The 23225-nt window shown below is 42.8% G+C and overlaps 2 protein-coding genes across 2 annotated transcripts in view; both read left to right on the forward strand.

Moving 5' to 3' along the window:
* Positions 1 to 1608: 1608 nt before the first annotated feature.
* LOC308276589 (uncharacterized protein) lies at positions 1609 to 18364 on the forward strand (the record flags this gene model as incomplete). The annotated part of the gene is made up of 2 exons (XM_080715413.1): positions 1609 to 2537; positions 17395 to 18364. The coding sequence occupies 2 exons, from the start codon at positions 1609 to 1611 to the stop codon at positions 18362 to 18364; spliced, it is 1899 nt and encodes a 632-aa protein (XP_080571539.1).
* A 3432-nt stretch (positions 18365 to 21796) lies between these two features.
* The window catches only part of LOC308276590 (vomeronasal type-2 receptor 116-like), a gene marked incomplete at both ends in the record, with an annotated part of 31903 nt that continues 30474 nt past the window's right edge, over positions 21797 to 23225 (forward strand). Inside the window, one exon of the mRNA XM_080715414.1 lies at positions 21797 to 21900. Within this exon, the coding sequence (XP_080571540.1) occupies positions 21797 to 21900 (104 nt within the window). The remainder of the gene's footprint in view (positions 21901 to 23225) is intronic.

The raw sequence follows: 23225 nt of genomic DNA on the forward strand, positions 1-23225 counted from the left end.
GTGCTTGAGAGGCTAGGACAGGAGGGTCTCAGATTCAAGGCCAGTCTAGGCCACTTAGCAAGACTCTCTAGCAACCTGGCAAGACCCTGCTTCAAAACAACAAAAAAATTTTTTTTGGTGGCACTGGGGTTCCTGGAAGCCCTTCTACCTCTGGGATACACTCCCACGGGCTACACTCCCAGACCTATTTTTTAACTTTATGTGGAAACAGGGTCTCTTAAGCCAGCGAGGCTGGCTCCGAACCAACACGATCCTCCTGTCTCTGCCTCCCAAGCATGGGGATTACAAGCGTGCACCACCACGCCCGGCCAAAACAAAATTTTAAAAGGGCTGGGCATGTACCTCTGAGGTAGAGTGCCCCTGGGCTCAGTCCCCAGTACAAAAAGTGGCATATTTTCTCAATCAAGTTCTACTTAGCTGCAAAGAAGAATGAAATCTTGTCATTTTCAGGAAAATGGATGGAACTAGAAATATTATGCATTCAGCCAGTGTCAGAGAGTTAAGGCTCGTGTGTTCATGGTGAAAGCTAGGGAGAAAGAGGAAACAAAGGGAACTTCAATAAATGAGGTGAGAACGGGAGGATTAAGTGGACAGGAATGAGGGAGGGAGGCGAGGAAGGGATAAAGGAGGACTGAGGAAGGAAACTGCCAAACAGTGCAATAGCCACACATAAGGTATCGCTACCCATCTCACGAGCATGCATGGGGAGGAAGCGAGAGTGGGGGAAGGTGTCACGAGGAAATACACAAAGCGCCGTGTGCAGGTTTGTATCATTTTGAACCTCACTGCGATATGTAATAAAAATCCACCAATAAAATTAATATACTTAATCGTAATAAATAAATTAATGAAAATGTTGAATAAAATTTTAAAACAAAGAAAAATTCTTAAATTTATTGCATTAGAGAAAAAAAAAAACATTCTCTGGTCTGTTGTAGGATTGTCTCTTTTTGTAAGCTTCACCGAGGTCCGGTTAATAATCAGAGATCCATGCGCATCTTTGTGTGTGTGTAACACTGAGATTAAACCCAGGGGTGTTCTACCTTGAGCTGCACACCCCAGTTCTATTTTTATTTTGAAACAAGGTCTCTCCAGTTAATGAGAGTCTTACTAAGTTGCTGAGGCTGGCCTTGAACCTGTGATTCTCGTGTCTCAGCCTCCCAAGTACTGATATTATAGTATGTGTTTAAGATGGTCAATCTAGTGAGTTTGTTTGTGCATATAAATGTGTGCCATCAGTACAAAGGCGACAGGCCTGTGGATCCTATCCCACCTGGACTCCTGGTCTACCCCTTACTGTGGGAGCTTCTGCTTCTCTCCCCTCTGGTCAAGGCCTGGCCAGAGCTGGACACAGTCAGCGCTTAGTGTATCTTCCTCAGTTGTAAGAAATAATTTCTCATTAGACTGCAGGATGCCTGAGCTGTAGGAGAAAGACAGAGTGGGACAGTCATTTCTGTTTGGGGCCCAGGAAGACCAGATTCATATACAAAATAGATTATTTCTAGACTGGGAAATATAAATTGTAGTAGGTTATTCATACGATGTGGCCATTTGTGTGAAGAGGAGTCAAGTTGTTTTTTTCTTTTTCTGGGCAGTTTCACCCACCACATGGATTCAGGGAACAATACAAGGATTTCAGAATTTCTTCTTCTGGGATTCTCAGAGGACCCGGAGCTGCAGCCCCTCATCTTTGGGTTTTTCCTCTCCATGTACCTGGTCACGGTGCTGGGGAACCTGCTCATCATCCTGGCCATCGTCTCAGACGCCCACCTGCACACGCCCATGTACTTCTTCCTCTCTAACCTGTCCTTTGTGGACATCTGCCTCACCTCCACCACCGTCCCAAAGATGCTGGTGAACATCCAGACGCACAGCCAGGCCATCACCTATGCAGGCTGCATCGCCCAGATGTACTTTTTCTTTCTTTTTGTGGAGCTGGACAACTTCCTCCTGGCGGTGATGGCCTATGACCGCTTCGTGGCCATCTGTCACCCCCTGCACTACACGGTCATCATGAGCCCCCGGCTCTGTGTGTTTCTAGTGTTATTGTGCTGGATCCTGAGTGTCCTGCATGCCCTGTTACAGAGCTTAATGGTGCTGCGGCTGTCCTTCTGCACAGATGTGGAAATCATCCCACACTTTTTTTGTGAACGTAACCAGGTGGTCCAACTTGCCTGTTCTGACACTTTCCCTAATGACCTGCTGATGTATTTAGCATCTGTGTTGCTGGGTGGCGGCCCCCTGGCTGGCATCCTCTACTCTTACTGCAGGATAGTCTCCTCCCTCCGTGCAGTCTCCTCCACTCAGGGCAAGTACAAAGCCTTTTCCACCTGCGCCTCCCACCTCTCTGTGGTCTCCTTGTTTTACTGCTCAGGTCTAGGTGTGTACCTGAGTTCTGCAGCCACCCACAGCTCACACGCAAGCGCACCAGCCTCGGTAATGTACACCGTGGTCACCCCCATGCTGAACCCCTTCATCTACAGCCTGAGGAACCAAGATGTCAAGAGGGCTCTGCGCAGTCTCTTTGGAGGGAAAATGTAGAAGGGCCTTTGTCCTGGGCTTCAGAGCCACGTTCCCATGACTCAGGGAGCAGAGCCTCGAGCTGGGCACTGTGGGGCTTTGACCAGATCTTGAACCTAGATTTTGCTCCGTCTGTTTAGTTCCTGGAGATTCCTTTACTCAGATCCAAATGTCTCTGTGATATAAGCAGCTCACTTTATTAAGCTCTCTGTCTTCCCTGATATTCAGCTCTTTTTGTCAATATTGTCTGAACACTGGACCAGAAATATTTGGAATTTCCCATTTAAATCTTGAGGTAGCCACCATTTAAAAAAATTTTTTTTTTGGTACTGGGGATGGAACCCAGGGGCATTCTACCTCTGAGCTACACATCCAGCCCTACTTTTTTTTTATTCTTTATTTTCAAACAGGGTCTCACTGAGTTGCAAAGGGCCTCACTAAGTAGCTGAGACTGGCTGCAAACCATGATCCTCCTGTCTCAGCCTCCCGAATGCTGGGATTACAAGCGTGCGCCACCACGCCTGGCTTAGCTGCCATTAAAAAAAAAACAAACAAATGTTTTCTGCATGACATACATTGTTCTGAGTAATGTTTCTCTCGTTTCGCTGAAAAAATATCATCATGAATTTTGCCAGGCCTCTGGAAAAAAATAGCATTTGACAAGTAAGGCGATTTATGTCATTTGTGATGAGGGGAGCCTGGGATGTAGCTTTTCTCTTCCTGCCTATTTATCCTTTTTTGTGTCACTACTTTCACTGCTCTTCTTGATAATGTGGACTGTAACTTACTATTCTATATTATAACTGGCCGCTGAGGATTTAAAAAATTAGGTTCATGCTCTGGTTGATGTATAATATTTGTATGTATTTCTGAGCTACAACGCGCTTTGAATATTGTACGCATTAGGGAATGCTCAACCTAGGATAATTAACATCTGCATCCCCTTAAACTTCAATAATTTCTGTGTGGTGAGCCGGTGTGTTATCGCTATCTCTATTCACCCAGCTCTGCCTCGGAGCACCAGATCTCATTTTTCCTCGCCGTGTGTGTGTGTGTGTGTGTGTGTGTGTGTGTGTGTGTGTGTGTGTGTGTGTGATGTTGTGGGGAATGCACCCAGTGGAATTCTACCTCTGAGCTACACCCCCAGACCTTTTTTTTTTTTTTTTTGAAGCAGCGTCTCGCTAAGTTGCTGAGGCTGGCCTGGAACCTGCCATCCTCCTGTCTCAGCCTCCCAGGTACTGGGATTACTGGCGCCTGGCCTTCTCCTATCTGTCTTAACAATGGCCTTGGGTTTCAGATCCTGTTTCTGGTTCAGTTCAGTGTTCTCAGCATTGACTGTTTTCATAGGCTAAAAAAATCCAAGGAATAGTATGCTTACCATTTTTCCTAGGTGGAGACTTTGATACTCTTTTTTTTTTTTTTTTTTTTTTGGTGGTACTGGGGTTCCTGGAAACCCTTCTACCTCGGGGCTACACTCCCAGACCTATGCCGGGGTCCAGCCCTAGCAAGAGTCGAGGTTCGTGTGCTGGTGAGAGGAGAGTCGAGGTCGTAAGAGAGAAGACGCTGACACAGGAGAGCAGACGGCAGCTTTTTGAACTTTATTCTGAAGGAAGCTTCTCTAGCTTCTGTCTTACTTTTTTCTTACTTCTTTCTTACTTCTCCTTACTACTCTCTTACTCTTCTTACTACTTACTTTTTCAGGATTTGTTACAATCTTTATAGTCATGCAAACAGGAACTTCAAGGACAGGAAAAGTTTTTTACAGACTTCAGGGCAGGGTGCCAGACATTTAAATAATCATAGAAAGTATGCTCATCACAAGGCCAGCTTGAACTTAATCTTATATATTGGCCCAAACTAAGGTCAGTTTGAACTTAATCTTTGGCCCAAACTTTATCCTTGGGGAAAAAATCTTTGCTGCCTTCACAAGCCGCTGCCCATCAGTTTTAGTTATAATGCTTATACATAAAATTCCAATTATACATATTGGTCCAAATAATCCTCAAATAATTTTTTAAAATTTTTTATTTTATTTTATTTTTTATTGGTGCACTGTATTCATACATCATAATGGTATAAAGAAAATACTTTTGTAGACACACATGCACACATCGCCCAGTTAGCCCCTACCTGATCCCCACCCCGTTCTCTCCCCATCCCTCCTTCCCACGCTTGGCTTAGTGGTTGACATCTAGTATTATAGCAATTTATCCAAAATTAAAAATGAAAATCTCATATAACAGTTTCATTTGCCTGATACCAAGCTTTTGATGACTTAAAGATAACATTTCAATATTTTTTGCTTTCTTTCTTACAAGAGAATATTTTTTTCTTTTTTTTTAGGTGAAACTATCATATATTTATTTATTTATTTTTCTGAAAAAATCTATGCTAATTTGGAATATCTAAAATAATTTTTTGAAGAAGGGAATGCGAGACATACTTCTGGAGGATCTACGCCTTTGTGGGTCCCCTGATCGAGCCTTCTCAAGATCTGCATGAGATGCTGGAGCAGAGCTATTTTATACTTTTTTTTTTTTTGGAAACAGGGTCTCCTAAGCCAGCGCGGCTGGCTTCCAACCTGTGTGATCCTCCTGTCTCTGCCTCTCAAGCGCGGGGATTACAAGCGTGCGCCACCACACCCGGCTCTTTGATACTCTTGATAGCATTTTTGATATGAAAACAGTATCAGTGCTGGATAGGTTAGCTGTCCTCAGGGTCAGTTACAGGGAAGAAGGTGCTGAATGGGCCGTAACAGGACCACAGTCAGCTTCTTTGGTGATGGAACTATTCTGTATTGTGGCTGTTGTCAGCACTGATATTCCAGGTGTGGAAACGTACTGTAGTTTAGTGAGTTTTTACCATTGGGGAAACTGAGTAAAGGGCACATGGGCCTCTGTTGTTTTTTACATATGCGTACTCATCTACAATTATCCCCTAATACAGCTTTAATTCAAAATTATAAAAGAAAAACCTAAAAATATATGAATAACCTCTTTTTTTTTTCTCTTTGCAAGTATGGGGTTGGAACCCAGGGGTATTCAACCTTCGAGCTACAACCCCTGCTCTATTTTTTATTCTTTTTATTCTTTTTTTTTTTTTTTGGTGGTACTGGGGTTCCTGGAAGCCCTTCTACCTCTAGGCTACACTCCCAGACCTATTTTTACATTTTTATTTGGAAACAGGGTCTCCTAAGCCAGCGAGGCTGGCTTCGAACCTGCGCGATCCTCCTGTCTCCGCCTCCCAAGCGGGGGGGATTACAAGTGTGCGCCACCATGCCCGGCTATTTTTTATTCTTTATTTTGAAACAGAGTCTTACTAAGTTGCAGAGGGCCTGACTAAGTAGCTGAGGCTGTCCTCAAACCGCGATCCTCCAGTCTCCGCAAATAACCTCTTCTTTAAGAGTAGAAATTCTGCCAGGCATATTGGCACACACCTGTAACCACAGTACTTGAGTGGCTGAGACAGGAGGATCACAGTTTTGAAGCCAGCTTTAGCAACTTAGTGAGATCTGGTCAAAAATAATAAATGAAAAGGGCTGAGGGTATAGCTCAGAGGTAGAAAGACCCGGGGTCAACCCCAGTAGGAAAAAAGGAGAGAAAAATATAAAAATATATAAACAAGCTGAAAAGAGTAAAAATTTTAAGAGTATAAATTATGAACATGGAAGGTCTTTCCATCTTCTAAGATCTTCTTCGATTTCTTTTTTCAGTGTTTTATAATTTTCTTTGTAGAGATCTTTTACCTCCTTGGTCAAGTTTATTCCTAGGTATTTTATTTTTTTGTGGGAGATCCTGAGTGGAAGTGTTTTTTGAATTTCTTTTTCAGTGGATTTATGGTTGGTGAAGAATCAATACATAGGATTGCATGAAACTGAAGAGCTTCTGTTCAGCAAAGGAAACTATCAAGAATCTCAATCGAGAGCCAACAGAATGGGAGAAGATTTTTGCCACCTACACCACCGATAGAGGACTAATATCTAGAATATACAGAGAATTCAAGAAACTCAACAATAAGAAAACAAAGCATCCAATAACAAAATGGGCAAATGAACTAAATAGACACTTCACAAAAGAAGAAATTCAAATGGCCAATAAATGCATGAAAAAATGCTCAACATCACTGGCATTCAGAGAGATGCAAATCAAAACTACCCTGAGATTTCACCTAACTCCAACTAGAATGGCCATCATTCAAAACACAAACAACAACAGATGCTGGCGAGGATGTGGAGAAGTGGGAACTCTAAGACATTGTTGGTGGGATTGCAAATTAGTGCAACCACTTTGGAAAACAGTATGGAGAATCCTCAGAAGAATGGGAACAAATCTACCATTTGATCCAGCAATACCACTGTTGGGTATCTACCCAAAAGAAAAGAAACCAAACTACCAAACTAATGCATGTGTATCTATGATCATAGCTGCACAATTCACCATAGCCAAACTATGGAACCAGCCAAGATGTCCATCAACAGATGAATGGATTACAAAACTGTGGGATATGTACACAATGGAATTTTACTCAGCCATCAAAAAAAACTCAATTACATCATTTTCAGGGAAATAGATGGAACTGGAGGACATTATGCTAAGTGAAATTAGTCAGGCACAAAAAATAAGAAATCAGATGCTTTCCCTAATATGTGAGAGTTAGGGAGAAAAGAGGAGCAAACAAGACAACCTAAAGGAGGAGAAATGAGGGGGGAAGAGGAAAATCTCTAAAGCTCACAATGTACTTAAACATATCGAAGTCAATCACTAAGCCAAGCAAGGGAGGGAGGGGCAGGGAGGGAATGGGGTGGGATTTGGGTAGGGGATAAATCAGCGATGAGTACATGTTTGTACACACAAGTTTTTTACCCCAATAAGTTGTATGAATATAATGCACCAATAAAAAAAAATTTTTAAAAAAATTATGACATCTTTCCCCTTTCCTCCTTGAACTCATTTTACCCACATATTTGTATGCTATCTTAATACACCCTATGCTCAATATCACCTTAGTATACTTTCTACAATAAGATATATATAAATTATAAAATGAGTGTTGTGACCCGCACATGTGGTGTCTTTACGTCGTCTGGACAGCGTGGGGCCAGGGAGCCAGAGGGAGGTCTGTGGAAGGCTGGTTTTCCGTGTTGTAAAGATGTTGGGTAAGGAAATAGAGTCGGGGCGAGTAAGACAGTGTGACCATCTGACGTGGCCTTGGTGTTGTCCTGTGTGCTTTGGGAGGTGAAGGGAAAGAGCAGGGCAGGAGAGAACTTGGTGTGGCGAGGAGGCTCCTCCAGGAGGGAACATGGCCGCCGCCTCCTCCTGCCTCAGCCAGTGAGCCTTCCTTCAAAATTCACTTTTCCTCAATGACCAAGGATTTCTCTTACCTCTAGTTGTGTGTGTGTGTGTGTGTGTGTGTGTGTGTGTGTGTGTGTGTGTTCTGCAATAGTGGATACCTTTCTTTCTTTCTTTCTTTTTTTTTTTTTGTTTCCTTTGCAAAAAGAATTTTAGAGGTGCAGTGTAATCACTGACCATGGTGAGACCCAAAGTGACACGTTCCTTCCGACGCACAGCACCCGGCGTTTCCTTCTTCTTCCCTCTTAGGTCATTTGCAGGAAAACGGGTGGAAGCAGAGTGAAGCAAACATCGGATAAGGGTTTCTTTTTAAAATATACTTTTATTGGTGCACTGTAATAATTGAACCTCATCACGAGGAGGTTCAGAGCGATAGAAACATCCATGCACACAAGACTTCTTGAGGTCTCACCTATATTTAAATTTGAGTCTGTTTAATTTGAATTTGCGTTAGTGAAGTGAGCACATTGTCTGGTTTACGTTGACGAGTTCATTGCATTTATTTTTCTGCATTCTTGCTCACATCCTTTTATTATCTGCTCCGAGTATTTTTAATTTTAATCGGTTGAAAATAAGTTGTAGGCGTACGAGTGCGCACAAACATCAATTTCTTTTTGGTATGTGTTTCTGTTTCATTTATTTTTATACTTTGTTCAGGGGCGTTGTAATTCTACATCACAGTGAGGCTCAAAGTGATGTAAACGTACCTGCCCAGAGCACTCGGGTGTTTCCCCCCGTGTCCTACCTGGTCCCCCGACTCCTTTCCTAAACATGTTAGTGAGATTGGTAGTGATACCTTCGCATATGGACGTAGCACTGATCGAACGGTTTCCTTCACCAAACCTCCTTTCCCCCTCCCCACCCTCTCGTCCAATCCCTTTCCATGGGTCTCTCTCCACAGGCATCTGAAGTCTCTTTTGCTTACTATTTTCTCTGTAGCTCATACATATAACTCTCTGACGCTGGCTGCTCTCACTTAACATAATGTTCTCTTGTTCCATCTATTTTTTTTTTTGGCAGTGACATAATTTTGCTCTTTAAGGTTGAGTAACACTTCATTGTGAGGTTGAGACGGGAGAGCACAGGTTTGAGGTCAGCCTCCACAACTTCATGAGGTCCTCAGCAATTTTATGAGACTCTGTTTCCAAATAAAAAAATTGTGAGACTCTCTTTCAAAAAAAAAAAAAAATAGGGCTGAGTTGTAGCTTGGAGATAGAATATCCCTGAGTTCAGTCTCTGGTACTGTTAAAAAAAAAATCTGGTTTCTACTAGGACTGAAAACTAGAATGAATTTCCATAGAAATTAAACAAGAGAATCCTTATAAGTTGCTTAGCTCAGGGTAACATAAAGGTAATGGGGTGGGAATTGGGGAAGGGCTTAATGTGGTGTGTGCCTGTCTGCCTCTACCATCTCTTACCTCATTAAGATGTATCATCACAATGAACTAATAAAAATGTCCTCCCCAAAAGAAATCAAGGCAGCTAGTTTTATATTTTTAAATTGTTTATTTTTTTATTTTGGTGGTACTGGGGGTGGAACCCAGAAGCTTTCTACCTCCGGGCTATATTCCCAAACCTATTTTATATTTTATTTGGAAACAGGGTCCCACTAAGTTGCTGAGAGCCTCACTAAGTAGCTGAGGCCGGCTTCGAACCTGCACGATCCTCCTGTCTCAGCCTCCCAAGCGTGGGGATTACAAGCGTGTGCCACCACGCCCGGCTAAGGCAGCTAGTTTTAAACCACAAAATAGACACCATCATTACCTCTGAGATATACTTAAAAAGTAGTGATTCTTTGAATCATATAAAAATCTGTCTAATCTTTTAAAACTTTTTCTAATTTTTCAAAAACGGCGTCTTTATATATGTAAGCATATACTTTTGACTCTTCCTTCCACTTCTTGACTTATTCAAAATCTTTCAGAGAAGGAAGATAGTATGTGGTAGATAAAAGAACAAGAAGGGCCGGGCGTGGTGGCGCACGCTTGTAATCCCCGAGCTTGGGAGGCAGGAACAGGAGAATCGCGCAGGTTCGCAGCCAGCCACGCCCGCTGGCGCGTAGGAGACCCTGTTTCTAAATAAAAATATAAAATAGGTCTGGGAGTGTAGGCCGGAGGTAGAAGGGCTTCCAGGAACCCCAGTACCACCAAAAAAAAAAAAAAAAAAACCAACCAACCAAACAAACAAACAAACAAAAAAAACGAGAAGATGGGACGGATGGATGTGTTGTAGTTATGGGTCACCACAAACTAGCTTTGAAAGCAGGAATATATTACTTATTCTTTCTGATTTTGGAGCACTGAGTAAATAGTACATTAAGAAGATACAAGAGAAGCTGGGCGTGGCGGCGCACACTTGTAATCCCCGTGCTTGGGAGGCTGAGACAGGAGGATCGCGCAGGTTCGAAGCCAGCCTCAGCTACTTAGTGAGGCTCTCAGCAACTTAGCGAGACCCTGTTTCCAAATAAAATATAAAAAAGGTCTAGGAGTATAGCCCGGAGGTAAAAAGTCTCTGGGTTCCACCCTCCACCCCAAGTACCACCAAAAAAGAAAAAAAAAATAGAAGAAGAAGACACAAGAGAAGCCGGGCATGGAGGCGCACACTTGTGACTCCAGCATTTGGGACGCTGAGACCAGAGGATCGTTGTTTGAGGACAGCCTCAGCTATTAGTGAGGCCCTCTGCAACTCAGCGAGACCCTGTTTCAAAATAAAGAATAAAAAAATAGGGCTGGGGGTGTAGCTCAGAGGTAGATTGCCCCTGGGTTCCATCCCCAGAACTACCAAAAAAAAAAAAAAAAAATTCAAGAGTTAAATTTTGTTGTTTCATGTAGGATGTTCTGGGTCCAGAGAAACAGATTCACTTAGTTGGGAATAAGTATTGGAGTAGGAACCAGGAAAAAAACCCTACAGAGCACAGTCTTCCAGAAAGTATAGGAAGTGGACTATGTTTTATGTAAACAACAGGAAGCCCTGTGCCTTATTTGGAGTCCGAACTTTCTACTCAGTCGCAGTAAGAACTTCCTGGCAAGGATGCTGGTGAGGTAGGTCTGTAACCCTACCAAGCCCCTCAGGTGGTTTCAGTGATGAAAATTAAGAGTCAGCTCTATGAGGAACACACTTGTTTATGTTTCCATGGCGACATGGTTTAAAAAACCACAAAAGACTCAAAATTTAGTCTTTTTTACATAAAACATGGGGAAACTCGATTGTTAATAGGGAATTATGCGGCCAGTATTGGCCAGGAGGCCAGCCTAGCCAGTGGGACTATGGATCAGATCACCGGGAGGGCAGAGCTTGCTAAGAAGGCGATTGGCCTGCGACTGGCTCAGGGAGATGATCGCTGAGGAGAGATCAGCTTTGCAGCATAAAGGTAACGTGAAATTAGGATGCGCAGCCTCAGAGAGGGGCTGAAGGAAAAGAGGGCAACTCAGTCTTTCCAAAAGAATAAATAAATAAACATAAAGGTAACACAAAGATTTAAACGCATCTCTTATCATTACCAAACATTTTATAAGCAAAGAACTAAAAGGCAGATGGTAAATTTGTCTGAAACCATTGTAGCTTCAGATTATTTGGGGCAAAAACATCGTCATGTCGATGAATGCAGTATGCACCGTTTCATATCAAAAGAACACATTTCTCCCCATCGGGGGAAAATGGCTTTTTTTTTTTTTTTTTGCAGATACCAAAGGTTGTATCCTCAATGGAGTGAAGTCTAAATGTCACAGTCAAGTCAGTTTCCTTAGTCTTTAGGGGAAACTTGAACTCGGGATTAAGAAAAGGTGAGACTTCTGGAAGCCGAAGAGTTGAAAAGGAGCAAGGGACCAGATTTCCGACCTGGTCCCTTGAGGACAGAGGCTCGGCAGGGGAATGCTCTCTCTCTGCAGTGCGGTGTTCCACAGGGGAATAATGTGTTCAGAGGCTGGGAAAACAAGAGCGGAATACGCCAAAAGACGGATAGGTGGGAGCTGGGGATGTCTCCACTGCTGGGCTGCAGGTGTGCAGCCCTGGGCGGGACAGGACGTTTCTTCCCACATTTTTCAGTTCCAAGTCTGGCTTAGAGACAGCTGCTTCTCTTCTTCCTGCTGTCTGGACTGAGGCCGGAGCTTCAGTCCCCATCAACAACCAGCTGGCGGGGATTTGGGCTTCTACGCAGAGACCTTGCTGACAGCAGTTCCATCCAGGTGAGCCCAGGAGCTAGGCGGTGCTCAGGGGAGGGTTCAGAGACCGCGGAGGCTGAGAGTCCACCAGAGAGCAGCTCCGGACGGCACGAAGGAGATTCGTAATCCATGCATATGCTTTTGATCGCATTCTTTCAAATATAAGATTCGGAGCTTTTTGCCATCTTTGTGTATATAGATATATTGGGGGAATCATGAAATTATATATATTTTGTGAGATCAAGCCTGTTAGTCATACTGTGTTTCTTTTATTGCTTTTAATTGATTTTTATTGGTGTATTATAATTGCACATAATAGTGGGGTTCACTGTGACAGACTCGTACATGCATATAACATAACACGGTCAGGTTCATTCCCCAGTCTTATTTTAAGTAAACAATGTTCGTCGAGCATGGTGGCACACAAATGTAATCCCAGTGCTTGGGAGGCTAGACAGGAGGATTTCAAGTTTGAGGTCAGCCTCAGCAACTTAGTGAAACTCTCAGTAACCTAGAGAGATGGTTTCTAAAAAATAAAAATAAAAAGGGATGGAGTGTAGCTCAGAGGCAGACTGCCCATGGGTTCAATCTTTACCTATACAAAGAAAAAAAGTACAGAGTACACGTGCCTCATATGAGTAAATGAATAGTCTTTTACACGTATTTCCAACTTATTTATTTATTTACTTTTGCAGTACCGGGAATGGAACACAGGGGCATTGTACCTCCGAGCTACACCCCCAGCCCTATTTTTAGTTTTTTTTTTTTTTTTTTTAACAGAATCTTACTGAGTCGCAAAGGGCCCCACTAAGTAGCTGAGGCTGCCTGTGAACCACGATTCTCTGGTCTCCACCTCCTGAATGCTGGGATTACAAGCGTGCGCCACCATGCCCGGCCCCCAACTTGTTTTTATGTGTCTGTTATTTCTTATTGTGGTTTTGGTCTATTTTGATAGATCTATTTTTTTTTATTTTTTTATTTTTTATTTTTTGGTGGTACTGGGGTTCCTGGAAGCCCTTCTATCTCCGGGCTACACTCCCAGACCTATTTTTACATTTTTTATTTGGAAACAGGGTCTCCTAAGCCAGCGTGCGCGGCTAGCTTCGAACCTGCGCGATCCTCCTGTCTCTGCCTCCCAAGCGCGGGGATTACAAGCGTGCGCCACCACGCCCAGCTTGATAGATCTATTTTTACAAGTCACATTAGCTTTGAACATTATTTGGAAAGTGTTATTATCATTTAACTAAATATGGCCTTTATCATTGAAAAGCATATTTGATTCATATATCTTTTTTTTTTTTAATTTTGTGGTGCTGGGGATAGAACCCAGGGCTTTGTGCACGCTGCACAAGTGCTCTCTGACTGAGTTACACACCCAGCCCTTTTTGATATGTTGTTTTGAAACAGGATCTTGCTAGCTTGCTGAGGGTCTAGCTAAATTGCCGAGGCTGGCCTTGAACCTATAACCCTCCCATCTCAGCCTCCCAAGTCCTGGGATTACAGTTCTGCACCACCATGCCCGGCCCCTGCCATCTTTCTCATCTCTTAACTTACATTTCCCTTTAACTGCATTTCTATACAGTGCTCATGTGTCCACACAGCTCCGTGAGACTACAGAGCCACACAGTGGGTGAATTCTCTGCATTTGCACCTCGAATTATAACGGTGCAAAGCCAGTGCGATGGAGGAAGTGTCTGTGTGACATAACGTCCTCAGGGATTAATTACAGGAACCATGTTTTTCAGGAGTTGTCTTGGGGTCGTGGCATAGGACCTTATAAGGTCAACACCGGGGAAACCTTTGTATATTGACAATGGCCAGATTCAAGGGTCGAGAGAAGCCAGGGGACTTGTAAAACAGAACAAAACAACAGTAACAAAACCCCAGCAATACTCCAAACCTAAGAGAACAGCAAAGAGACGGCGCATGAGCCAAGTATGAGGGCGGCTTTCCTGACCATCCAGAAGCCAGTCAGCCGCATGTACATGGGCAGGCGTGGGAAAATGAAGCCGTTTATAATTTCGTAGAAACACGCCCCGATTTAGTAGTTGTTTTCCTCTTCTCGCTTTTCAATTGGTGCTGTATTTGCTTTGCTTACTTTTCTACTGGAGTGTTCAGCTTGTAAGTGCGTCGATACCGGAGAGCGACCGCTGGCTTTGTATTCGGGGTGAATTTGTTTTTGCTGCTGTTGTTTTGGCTGGGTATCAAGGGGGATGGAACAGAAGTTGGATGACAGCCAACTAAGTGAGCTATTTCTTCATCCTGGTCTTTTGGGACCCCTGGAAGTTCATTATATATCTGCTCCCCTCAGGCCCACTTAATTCTGCTTTCTGTGTTTATGGAGCGGAAGTTCTGTGGTTTCAAAATGTTTTCCTTTAAGTGGAGGGTAGATCCTGGCTTCATCAAGATGTGAAGAAGCCGGGCGTGGTGGCGCACGCTTGTAATCCCAGTGCTTGGGAGGCAGAGACAGGAGGATCGCACAGGTTCGAAGTTAGCCGTGCTGGCTTAAGAGACCCTGTTTCCAAATAAAAAGTGTAAAATAGGTCTGAGAGTGTAGTCCAGAGGTAGAAGGGCTTCCAGGAACCCCAGTACCACCAATAAATAAATAAATAAATAAATAAATAAATAAATAAAGTAATTAATTTTTAAAAAAGATGTGAAGAGAATATGATATTTACAGTTCACCCTGCGTCCATTCTTCTTTCCCATTTTTGTGGGTGTGAGAAGAGCATGTATCACCCAGACCCAGGAGCCTGCACCGTGCCCACTGCGTGTCTGTGCTGTGCGTGTGTACCTGTGTGCACGTGTCCATGGGCATGTGAGTGATTCGGGGCTAAGAGCAAGTTTCAGAATAAGGTGTCCTGGGGTCAATCTATTCCAAGAGCCGGCCATAGTACAGAGGCCAGAACTTGAGTCAATATATAAAAATACAGACAAGGCAGATGACATTTCATGGAACGTCTTTGGGAACCTATTTATGAAAGTGCAAATCCAACAGAGTCTGGGAAGAGAAAATCCTTGTGGCTTGAAGTTGCAGTCTCAATATGTCTAGCTAGTTCTCCTCCCACCCACCTCCTCCTCCTTTTTATCCGGGGTCTCACTAAATTGCTGAGGACCTCGATACTTTTCTCAGGCTGGTCTTGGACTTGAGATTCTCCTGCCTTGGCCTCCCGAGGGGCTGGCACTAGAGTCTGCTCTGCTCTGCAGCCACCTCCCATCATCCCCCGCTCATCCCTCTCACCACCTTTGCCCCCTTGTTTGTTGCTAAGAGTTGACACAGGCACCTTCCTTTGGGCCTCTGATTCGGCCACTCCCCCAGCCATTTGGTACAATTTCAGTATCTCTTGGCTCCTCTTCTGTCTTCCTTGAGGTCTCTGTTCAAATGTCACCGTGTCTGCTTGTATTCCCTCAACACTGTGAAAACAACATCCTATCCTCTTCCTCCTCACCTTCTTTCTTTTTCTTATCCCACTTGTTGTAGTTTGTGTGTGTGTGTGTGTGTGTGTGTGTGTCACTGGGGGTTAAAACCAGAAGCATTCTACCCCTGATTTATACCCCACCTCTATTTTGTTTTTATATGTATGTATGTATGTATCGGTGGTACCTGGGGTTCCTGGAAACCCTTCTACCTCCGGACTACACTCCCAGACCTATTTTATATTTTTATCTGGAAACAGGGTCTCTTAAGCCAGCGCGGCTGGCTTCAAACCTGCACAATCCTCCTGTCTCCACCTCCCAAGCGCGGGGATTACAAGCGTGTGCCACCACCGCCGGCTGTATTTTTTTTACTTTGAAACAGGTTCTTCTAAGTTGCTGAGGCTGGCATAGAATCTATGATTCCGCCCGGCGTGGTGGCGCACACTTGTAATCCCCGCGCTTGGGAGGCGGAGACAGGAGGATCGTGCAGGTTTTTTTTTTTTTTTTTTTTTGGTGGTACTGGGGTTCCTGGAAGCCCTTCTACCTCCGGGCTACACTCCCAGACCTCTTTTTACATTTTATATTTGGAAACAGGGTCTCCTAAACCAGCGCGCGCGGCTGGCTTTGAACCTGCGCGATCCTCCTGTCTCTGCCTCCCAAGCGCGGGGATGACAAGCGTGCGCCACCACGCCCGGCAGGATCGTGCAGGTTTGAAGCCAGCTGTGCTGGCTTAAGAGACCCTGTTTCCAGATAAAAATATAAAATAGGTCTGGGAGTGTAGCCTGGAGTTAGAAGGGCTTCCAGGAACCCCAGTACCACCAAAATAAATAAATAAAAATAAATAAATAAATAATAATTCCTTTGTCTCAGCCTCCCACGGACAGGGGCTACAGGCCTGTTCCTCCCACACAGATTATAGTTTGGATCTTGCATGTCTCCCAAAGATCTGGTCCTGAGGATGGCGCTGTTGGGAGGTGGTGGGACATTTAGGAGGCGGGACCTAGTGGGAAGAAGTGAGGTAATTGTGGGTGTGGCCACCTCTTTCTGTTGCTTCCTGAGGATGAGAGCCGCGGATTTGTTCTGCCTTGGGCACCACCATGATACCCTGCCTCCCATTGGTGCAGAGCCACTGAGCCCCTCACCCTGGACTGGACACTCCTGAACTGTGATCTCAAATACATTTTCACTCTTGATAAGCTGATTGTCTCAGGTGTTTGTTACAGAGACAGAAACCTGACCAGTACAGCACTGGTCACAGCTGCACAAAGGGTATGATTTTTGTTTTGGTACTGGAGATTGAACCCAGGGGCATTCTACCTCTGAACTTTTTTGTTTATTATTTTGAAAAAGGTTCTTGCTAGTTTCCTGAGAATCTTGCTATTTGCTAAGGCTAGTCTTGAACCTGCCATCTTCCCATCTCAGTCTCCCAGGTACTGGGGTTACAGGCCTTCACCACTATGCCCAGCTCAGTGTATGTTTTTTAAATGTGTTTATATTTCTTGCCCAACACTTTGCTCTGGGGAATCTTTTTTTCTTCACGGTTCACTCATTGTCTAAGTAGTGCCTGGAACGTGGGCCACATTCTACTTTTGTTTCTCAGAGAAATAGAAGAATTTCTTCTTAGAAATTGTGAGTACATGATCTTCAGGTAAAGGCTGTGAGCATAAAACAGAGATTCGTAACAACAACAACAACAACAACAACAACAACAACAACAACAACACAATTAACATCCTAATGGGAATGTGGTTCGTACATGAAATATAGAAATTAATTTTGTGGCCATAGAGCATAGGGGCTGGGGATGTGGCTCAGAAGTGGAGCAATTACCTAGCATGTGAGAGACTCTAATTTTGATTCCCAGCCCTACCAAAAAAAAAAAAGCACTAGTTTTTATGGCTGGTGAGTAACACATTCTTGTTTCTTGCTCGTTTGCTTTTTCTTGGTAGTCATATCAAACACATGGGGCCAGGAAATGATACTCAACTTTCAGGATTTTCCCTTTTGGGATTCTCAGAGGACCCGGAGCTGCAGCCCCTCATCTTTGGCCTTTTCCTCTCCATGTACATGACCACCGTGCTGGGGAACCTGCTCATCATCCTGGCCATCTTCTCGGACGCCCACCTGCACACGCCCATGTACTTCTTCCTCTCCAACCTGTCCTTTGTGGACATCTGCTTCACCTCCACCACCGTCCCAAAGATGCTGGTGAACATCCAGACGCACAGCCAGGCCATCACCTACGCAGGCTGCATCGCCCAGATGTACTTTTTGTTGCTCTTTTCAGGACTGGACATCTTTCTGCTGACCGTGATGGCTTATGACCGCTTCGTGGCCATCTGTCACCCCCTGCACTACACGGTCATCATGAGCCCCCGGCTCTGCGTGCTGCTGGTGCTGGCGTGCTGGATCCTGAGTGTCCTGAATTCCTTGTTACACAGCTTCATGGCCCTGCGGCTGTCCTTCTGCTCAGACTCGGAAATCCCCCACTTCTTTTGTGAACTGAACCAGGTGGTCCACCGCGCCTGTTCTGACACCTTTCTTAATGACTTGGTGATATATATTACAGCCATGTTCCTGGCTGTTGGTCCCCTGGCCGGCATCCTCTACTCTTACTCCAGGATAGTCTCCTCCATCCGTGCAATCTCCTCGGCTCAGGGCAAGTACAAAGCCTTTTCCACCTGCGCCTCCCACCTCTCCGTGGTCTCCCTGTTCTACTGCACGCTCCTGGGCGTGTACTTGAGTTCTGCTGTGACCCAGAATGCCCACTCCACTGCAGCAGCCTCTTTGATGTACACTGTGGTCACCCCCATGCTGAACCCTTTCATCTACAGCCTGAGGAACAAGGACATCAAGAGCGCTCTGAAAAGACTCTTTGGAAAGGCAGCCAGAAAAGGACCAATGGACCCAACTCAGTAGATGTGCCTTTGACAACAAAACTCAAAGAATGGTATCAAATATTAGGATTCTTTAATCAAATTATTGAATAAAACCGTGACCCTTTTCTTTTTTTAATTTTTGGTAGTAGGAATTGAACCCAGGGACATTCTGTCTTTGAGCTGTACCTCCCGGCCCTTTTTATTTATTTATTTATTTATTTATTTATTTATTTTTAATTTTTTTAATTTTAATTTTTATTTTTTATTGGTGCACTGTATTAATACATCATAGTGGGATACAAACTTTTGTAGACATACATACACACATCGCCCAGTCAGCCCCCACCCGATCCCCACCCCATTCTCTCCCCATCCCTCCTTCCCATGCTTGGCTTAGTGGTTGACATCTAGTATTATAGCAATTTATCCAAAATTAAAAATGATAATCTCACATAACAGTTTCATTTGTCTGATACCAAGCTTTTGATGATTTAAAGATAACATTTCAATATTTCTTTTTGCTTTCTTTCTTACCAGAGCATATTTTTTTCTGTTTTTTTAGGTGAAACTATCATATATTCATATATTTATTTTTCAGAAAAAAATCTATCCTAATATGGAATATGAATTCTAGATACCCAAAACGATCTTGAAAAAGAACAAAGCTAGCAGATATATATTTTCTGATTTCAAACCATATAAAGCTACAATAATTGAAACAGTGTAGTACTGTTCTAAAGGCAGATATATAAACCATTGGAGTTAATACAAGCCTAGAGCTAAATTCTTCCCTATATTGTCAAGTTATTTTTGACAAGGTTTCCACGAACATTTGGTGGTGGAAATAATAATCTTTTAACTAAATATTGTTGAAAACTAATAATTACATGGAAAAGAATAAAATTGGCCCCTTACCTAATCCCACATACAAGTATTAACTCAAAATAGATAAAAGACCTAAATATAAATCTTAAGACTATAAACTTTTAGAAGAAAATCTGGGTCATAAAACCTCACAACATTGAAATTGGCAGTGATTTCTTGGATATGATTTCAATGGCACAGGCAACAGAAGAATATACAAACTCCCTAAAAAATAAAAAAAAAATTGTATATCCAAAGACAATGTAAACAGAGTTAAAAGTTACTAATAGAATTGGATAAAATATTTCCAAATGCTATATCTGAAGGTATATTAATATTCCAACTAGAAATCCTAAAAATTAACAACAATAAAGGCAAACAATACAATTTAGAGATAGGTAAAGACTAACATAAAGAATCTCCACAGATAACCAATCTTAGTTGTCTGTTGGATGGAAACTCTTGTTTCTCTGGTTCTGGTGTGTGTTACCTATTTCTTCTTTGTAGTTAATCTCTTTGAGTATTTTCTCTAGCGCTGGTTTTGAAGACATAAATTCCTTCAGTTTCTGTTTGTCATGGAAGCTTCTTATTTCTCCATCTAATTTGATAGAAAGTTTTGCTGGATAGGAAATTTTTGGCTGGAAGTTGTTTTCTTTCAGAGTTTGGAATATGTTACTCCAAGCCCTTCTGGTTCTCATGACTTGGTTTGGGAAGTCTGGAGTGATTAGAATTGGTTTGCCTCTGAATGTCACTTGGCCCTTTGTTTTTGTTTATTTTTAAAACATGGTCTTACTAAATTGCTGAGGGCCTCACTAGTTGCTGAAGCCAGCCTAGAACCTGCAATCCTACTGTTTCAGCTTCTCAAGTACTGTGATTACAGGCATTGGCCACCACAGCCAGCTTAATTTACATTTCTTTGACATCAACCTCCCTACATAATTTAGGTAACTATTCTCTTTCTGGCATCGAATGGTTTATTTCCCTTTGTTACTTTTTTTTTCTTTTTTCTTTTTTTTTTTTTTTTTGGTGGTACTGAGGTTCCTGGAAACCCTTCTACCTCCGGGCTACACTCCCAGACCTATTTTATATTTTTATTTGGAAACAGGGTCTCTTAAGCCAGCTCAGCTGGCTTCGAACCTGCGTGATCCTTCTGTCTCTGCCTCCCAAGCGCGGGGATTACAAGCGTGCGCCACCACGCCCGGCCTCACTCAGCTTCTTAAGTACTGAGATTATAGGTGTGTGCCACCACGCTCAGCTCTTTATGTTGTTTAGTTAAATTTTCTTCCTATAGGTGTTTGGAAATGTTCTTTGCTGTCTAAAGATATGCCCTCTCCCATGATTTCCTAAATTTAATAATTGTGGTTGAACAATATTATCCTTTGTATACCCCATTTCTCTTCCATCAGCAATTTAGTTTTTATGATTTTGGTATGACTCAACAGAGCTTGAATTCCTGACTCATTACAAAATAGAGTCAGCAATTTTCCTAGCTCTTCAACTTCTCCTGGTCAGTGAGAAGATAACTCTATACTCATTCCCCTAATTTATAGTTTTTTCTTTTATGGATGTAAATTCTGAGATACCGTGTTCACATAAACAGATAATAATGGAAAAAAGTGCCATTCTTGGGAAGGCATTTTTGGACTTCTGTTTATGAAACACTTTTTTGACATAAACTATTAGTCATTCTGAATCATATTTACAAATAAACTATTTCTTAGGGAAATAATTTTTATGATAGGAGAAAGCAATGCAATATTAGCTTGATGTAAAAATAGAGGTACTTGAATTTATACTTTTTTGAAGTTTATATCATACTTTTTTCAAAAATAGAGTTATGCAAACCTTATTTTTGAAAAGAGAGTTTGAGGGGCATGGGGGTTCATATCTGTAATCCTAGTTCTTGGGAGGCTGAGACAGAAGAATAGCAGGTTAGAAGCTAGTCTCAGCAACTTAGTGAGACCTTGTTTCAAAACAAAAAATAATATAGGGCTGGGGATGGAGCTCAGAGGTAGAATTCCCCCAAGTTCAATCTTCAGTTCCACAATAAAGAAGAAATAAAAAGTCATATGAAACACATTTAATAACAGAGTTGTTGTGAATGTTGTCCTCAAATATCAGAATAAATGTGGACATGAAAAGCAACAGATTATAATTGCGCTTGGTTCTTTTTTGCCTTTGGTGGTTGTATCAATTAGCTACTGTGATATCAAAACCATTCTAAAATCAAGTGGTTTAGTAAACCCTTTCTCATCAAATAAAGCACACAGCAGAGGGTTGTTTCAGGTCCACCATGGCAACCACAGCTACCACTGTGATCGCTGGCATTCAGACACAGCCTGGCTGAAAGCTCTCTGGCTGTGCTGAGAATACATGATGGCACCGCACCGTGGACACCAAACCACCTGTACACAGAGGGCAAAGCCATTTCCCCACCAGCGGACGCATTGCTGTCACAGGGAGGGGAGCTGATGACATACAAGATGATAGCAATCACCTGCAAGACAGGTTAAAAACAAAACAGACAAACAAACAGGTCCCTGTGCCTGCCGCTGGGAGCTGAGGTGTGCACCTGCGCACACAATGCATCTGGGTGGGCCACAGTCGCATGGAGAGAAAACCAGAGAAAACAGCAGGTGTTTTCTCTGTGGCTGCCTGCTGTAAAGGTGCAGCCGTCAGGAACATGCGAGAGGGAGACACTACACTGGGCAGGTTGGGAACCTTGGGCTGAGCAGCTCCCAGGGGCTGCTTCCAGAAACCACATCTAACTTAGCTCTCTAACTTGCATATGCGTGGATGGCCACAAGAGCGCGTTTGCTAAGCCCAGCACTCCCGTTAAATGGCCACTTTATAACTCAGGCTAAAGGAACAACTATGACTTTGGGTTACGATATATGTGACATCTTATATATCAGTGTATTTATCTGAGGGCTGCATATACTGTGAATCTGAGTTTTGTTTAAATGTTATATAAAAGTGTGTAAAGTAAAATACATATAAGTAGTATATGCAAGAAAACCAATAAGGGTTCTCTTTTATAAAATATTCATTGTGTCTAAACCTTAAACATTTAAAATGGTTATGAAGCTTTTAAAGTTTCTGCTATATGTTTAGTGCCATTTTACAAAGTTCATTTAAGATCTAGTTTATATTTGTTTGATTTGACTGAATAAATGTTTTATGAGTGTATAAAAGAGATACAATTGTCTGTCATATAATAAACCTATTTCTGATTATTAATACTATTCACTAATCTTATTAAAGATCTAAAGCTATTCTTTGGCTTTAGTCAATGTTGCTAACTTATAGAAAGAAGTCTTCTAATTATAGTTATCTTACTGAACTATGAATTCTAAATTTTATTCTAATAATAAAATATATATGTTCACATATAAATATACATAATAATGTTAATTATTACTGGCTTCTTTGTAAGTTAAATAAATGTGTGTATTCCTAAATTGTATTATGGCCATCTTTATGCAAAAACACAAATGTGATTTTTTTTTGTGGGTCTGGGGGTGGAACCCAGGGGCATTTGACCTCCGAGCTACACCCCCTGCCCTATTTTTTATTCTTTATTTTGAAACTGGGTCTCACTGAGTTGCAGAAGGCCTCACTAGGTAGCTGAGGTTGTCCATGAACTGCGATCCTCCAGTCTCGGCCTCCCAAATGCTGGGATTACAAGCATGTGCCACCATGCCCGGCTGTGTTTTGTTCCTGATAATTATGTTTTGTGTTTTTCATATAAAACTGTAACAGAGCTGGGCGTGGTGGCGCACGCTTGTAATCCCAGCATTCGGGAGGCTGAGACCGGAGGATCGCGGTTCATGAACAGCCTCAGCTACTTAGTGAGGCCCTCTGCAACTTAGTGAGACCCTGTTTTAAAATAAAGACTAAGCTGGGCGTGGTGGCGCATGCTTGTAATCCCCACGCTTGGGAGGCGAAGACAGGAGCATCGCGCTGGTTCGAAGCCAACCTCGCTGGCTTAAGAGGCCCTGTTTCTAAATAAAATATAAAAATAGGTCTGGGAGTGT

This window comes from Muscardinus avellanarius, assembly GCF_963383645.1.
Source record: "Muscardinus avellanarius genome assembly, chromosome: 18".
Taxonomy (NCBI): Eukaryota; Metazoa; Chordata; class Mammalia; order Rodentia; family Gliridae; genus Muscardinus; species Muscardinus avellanarius.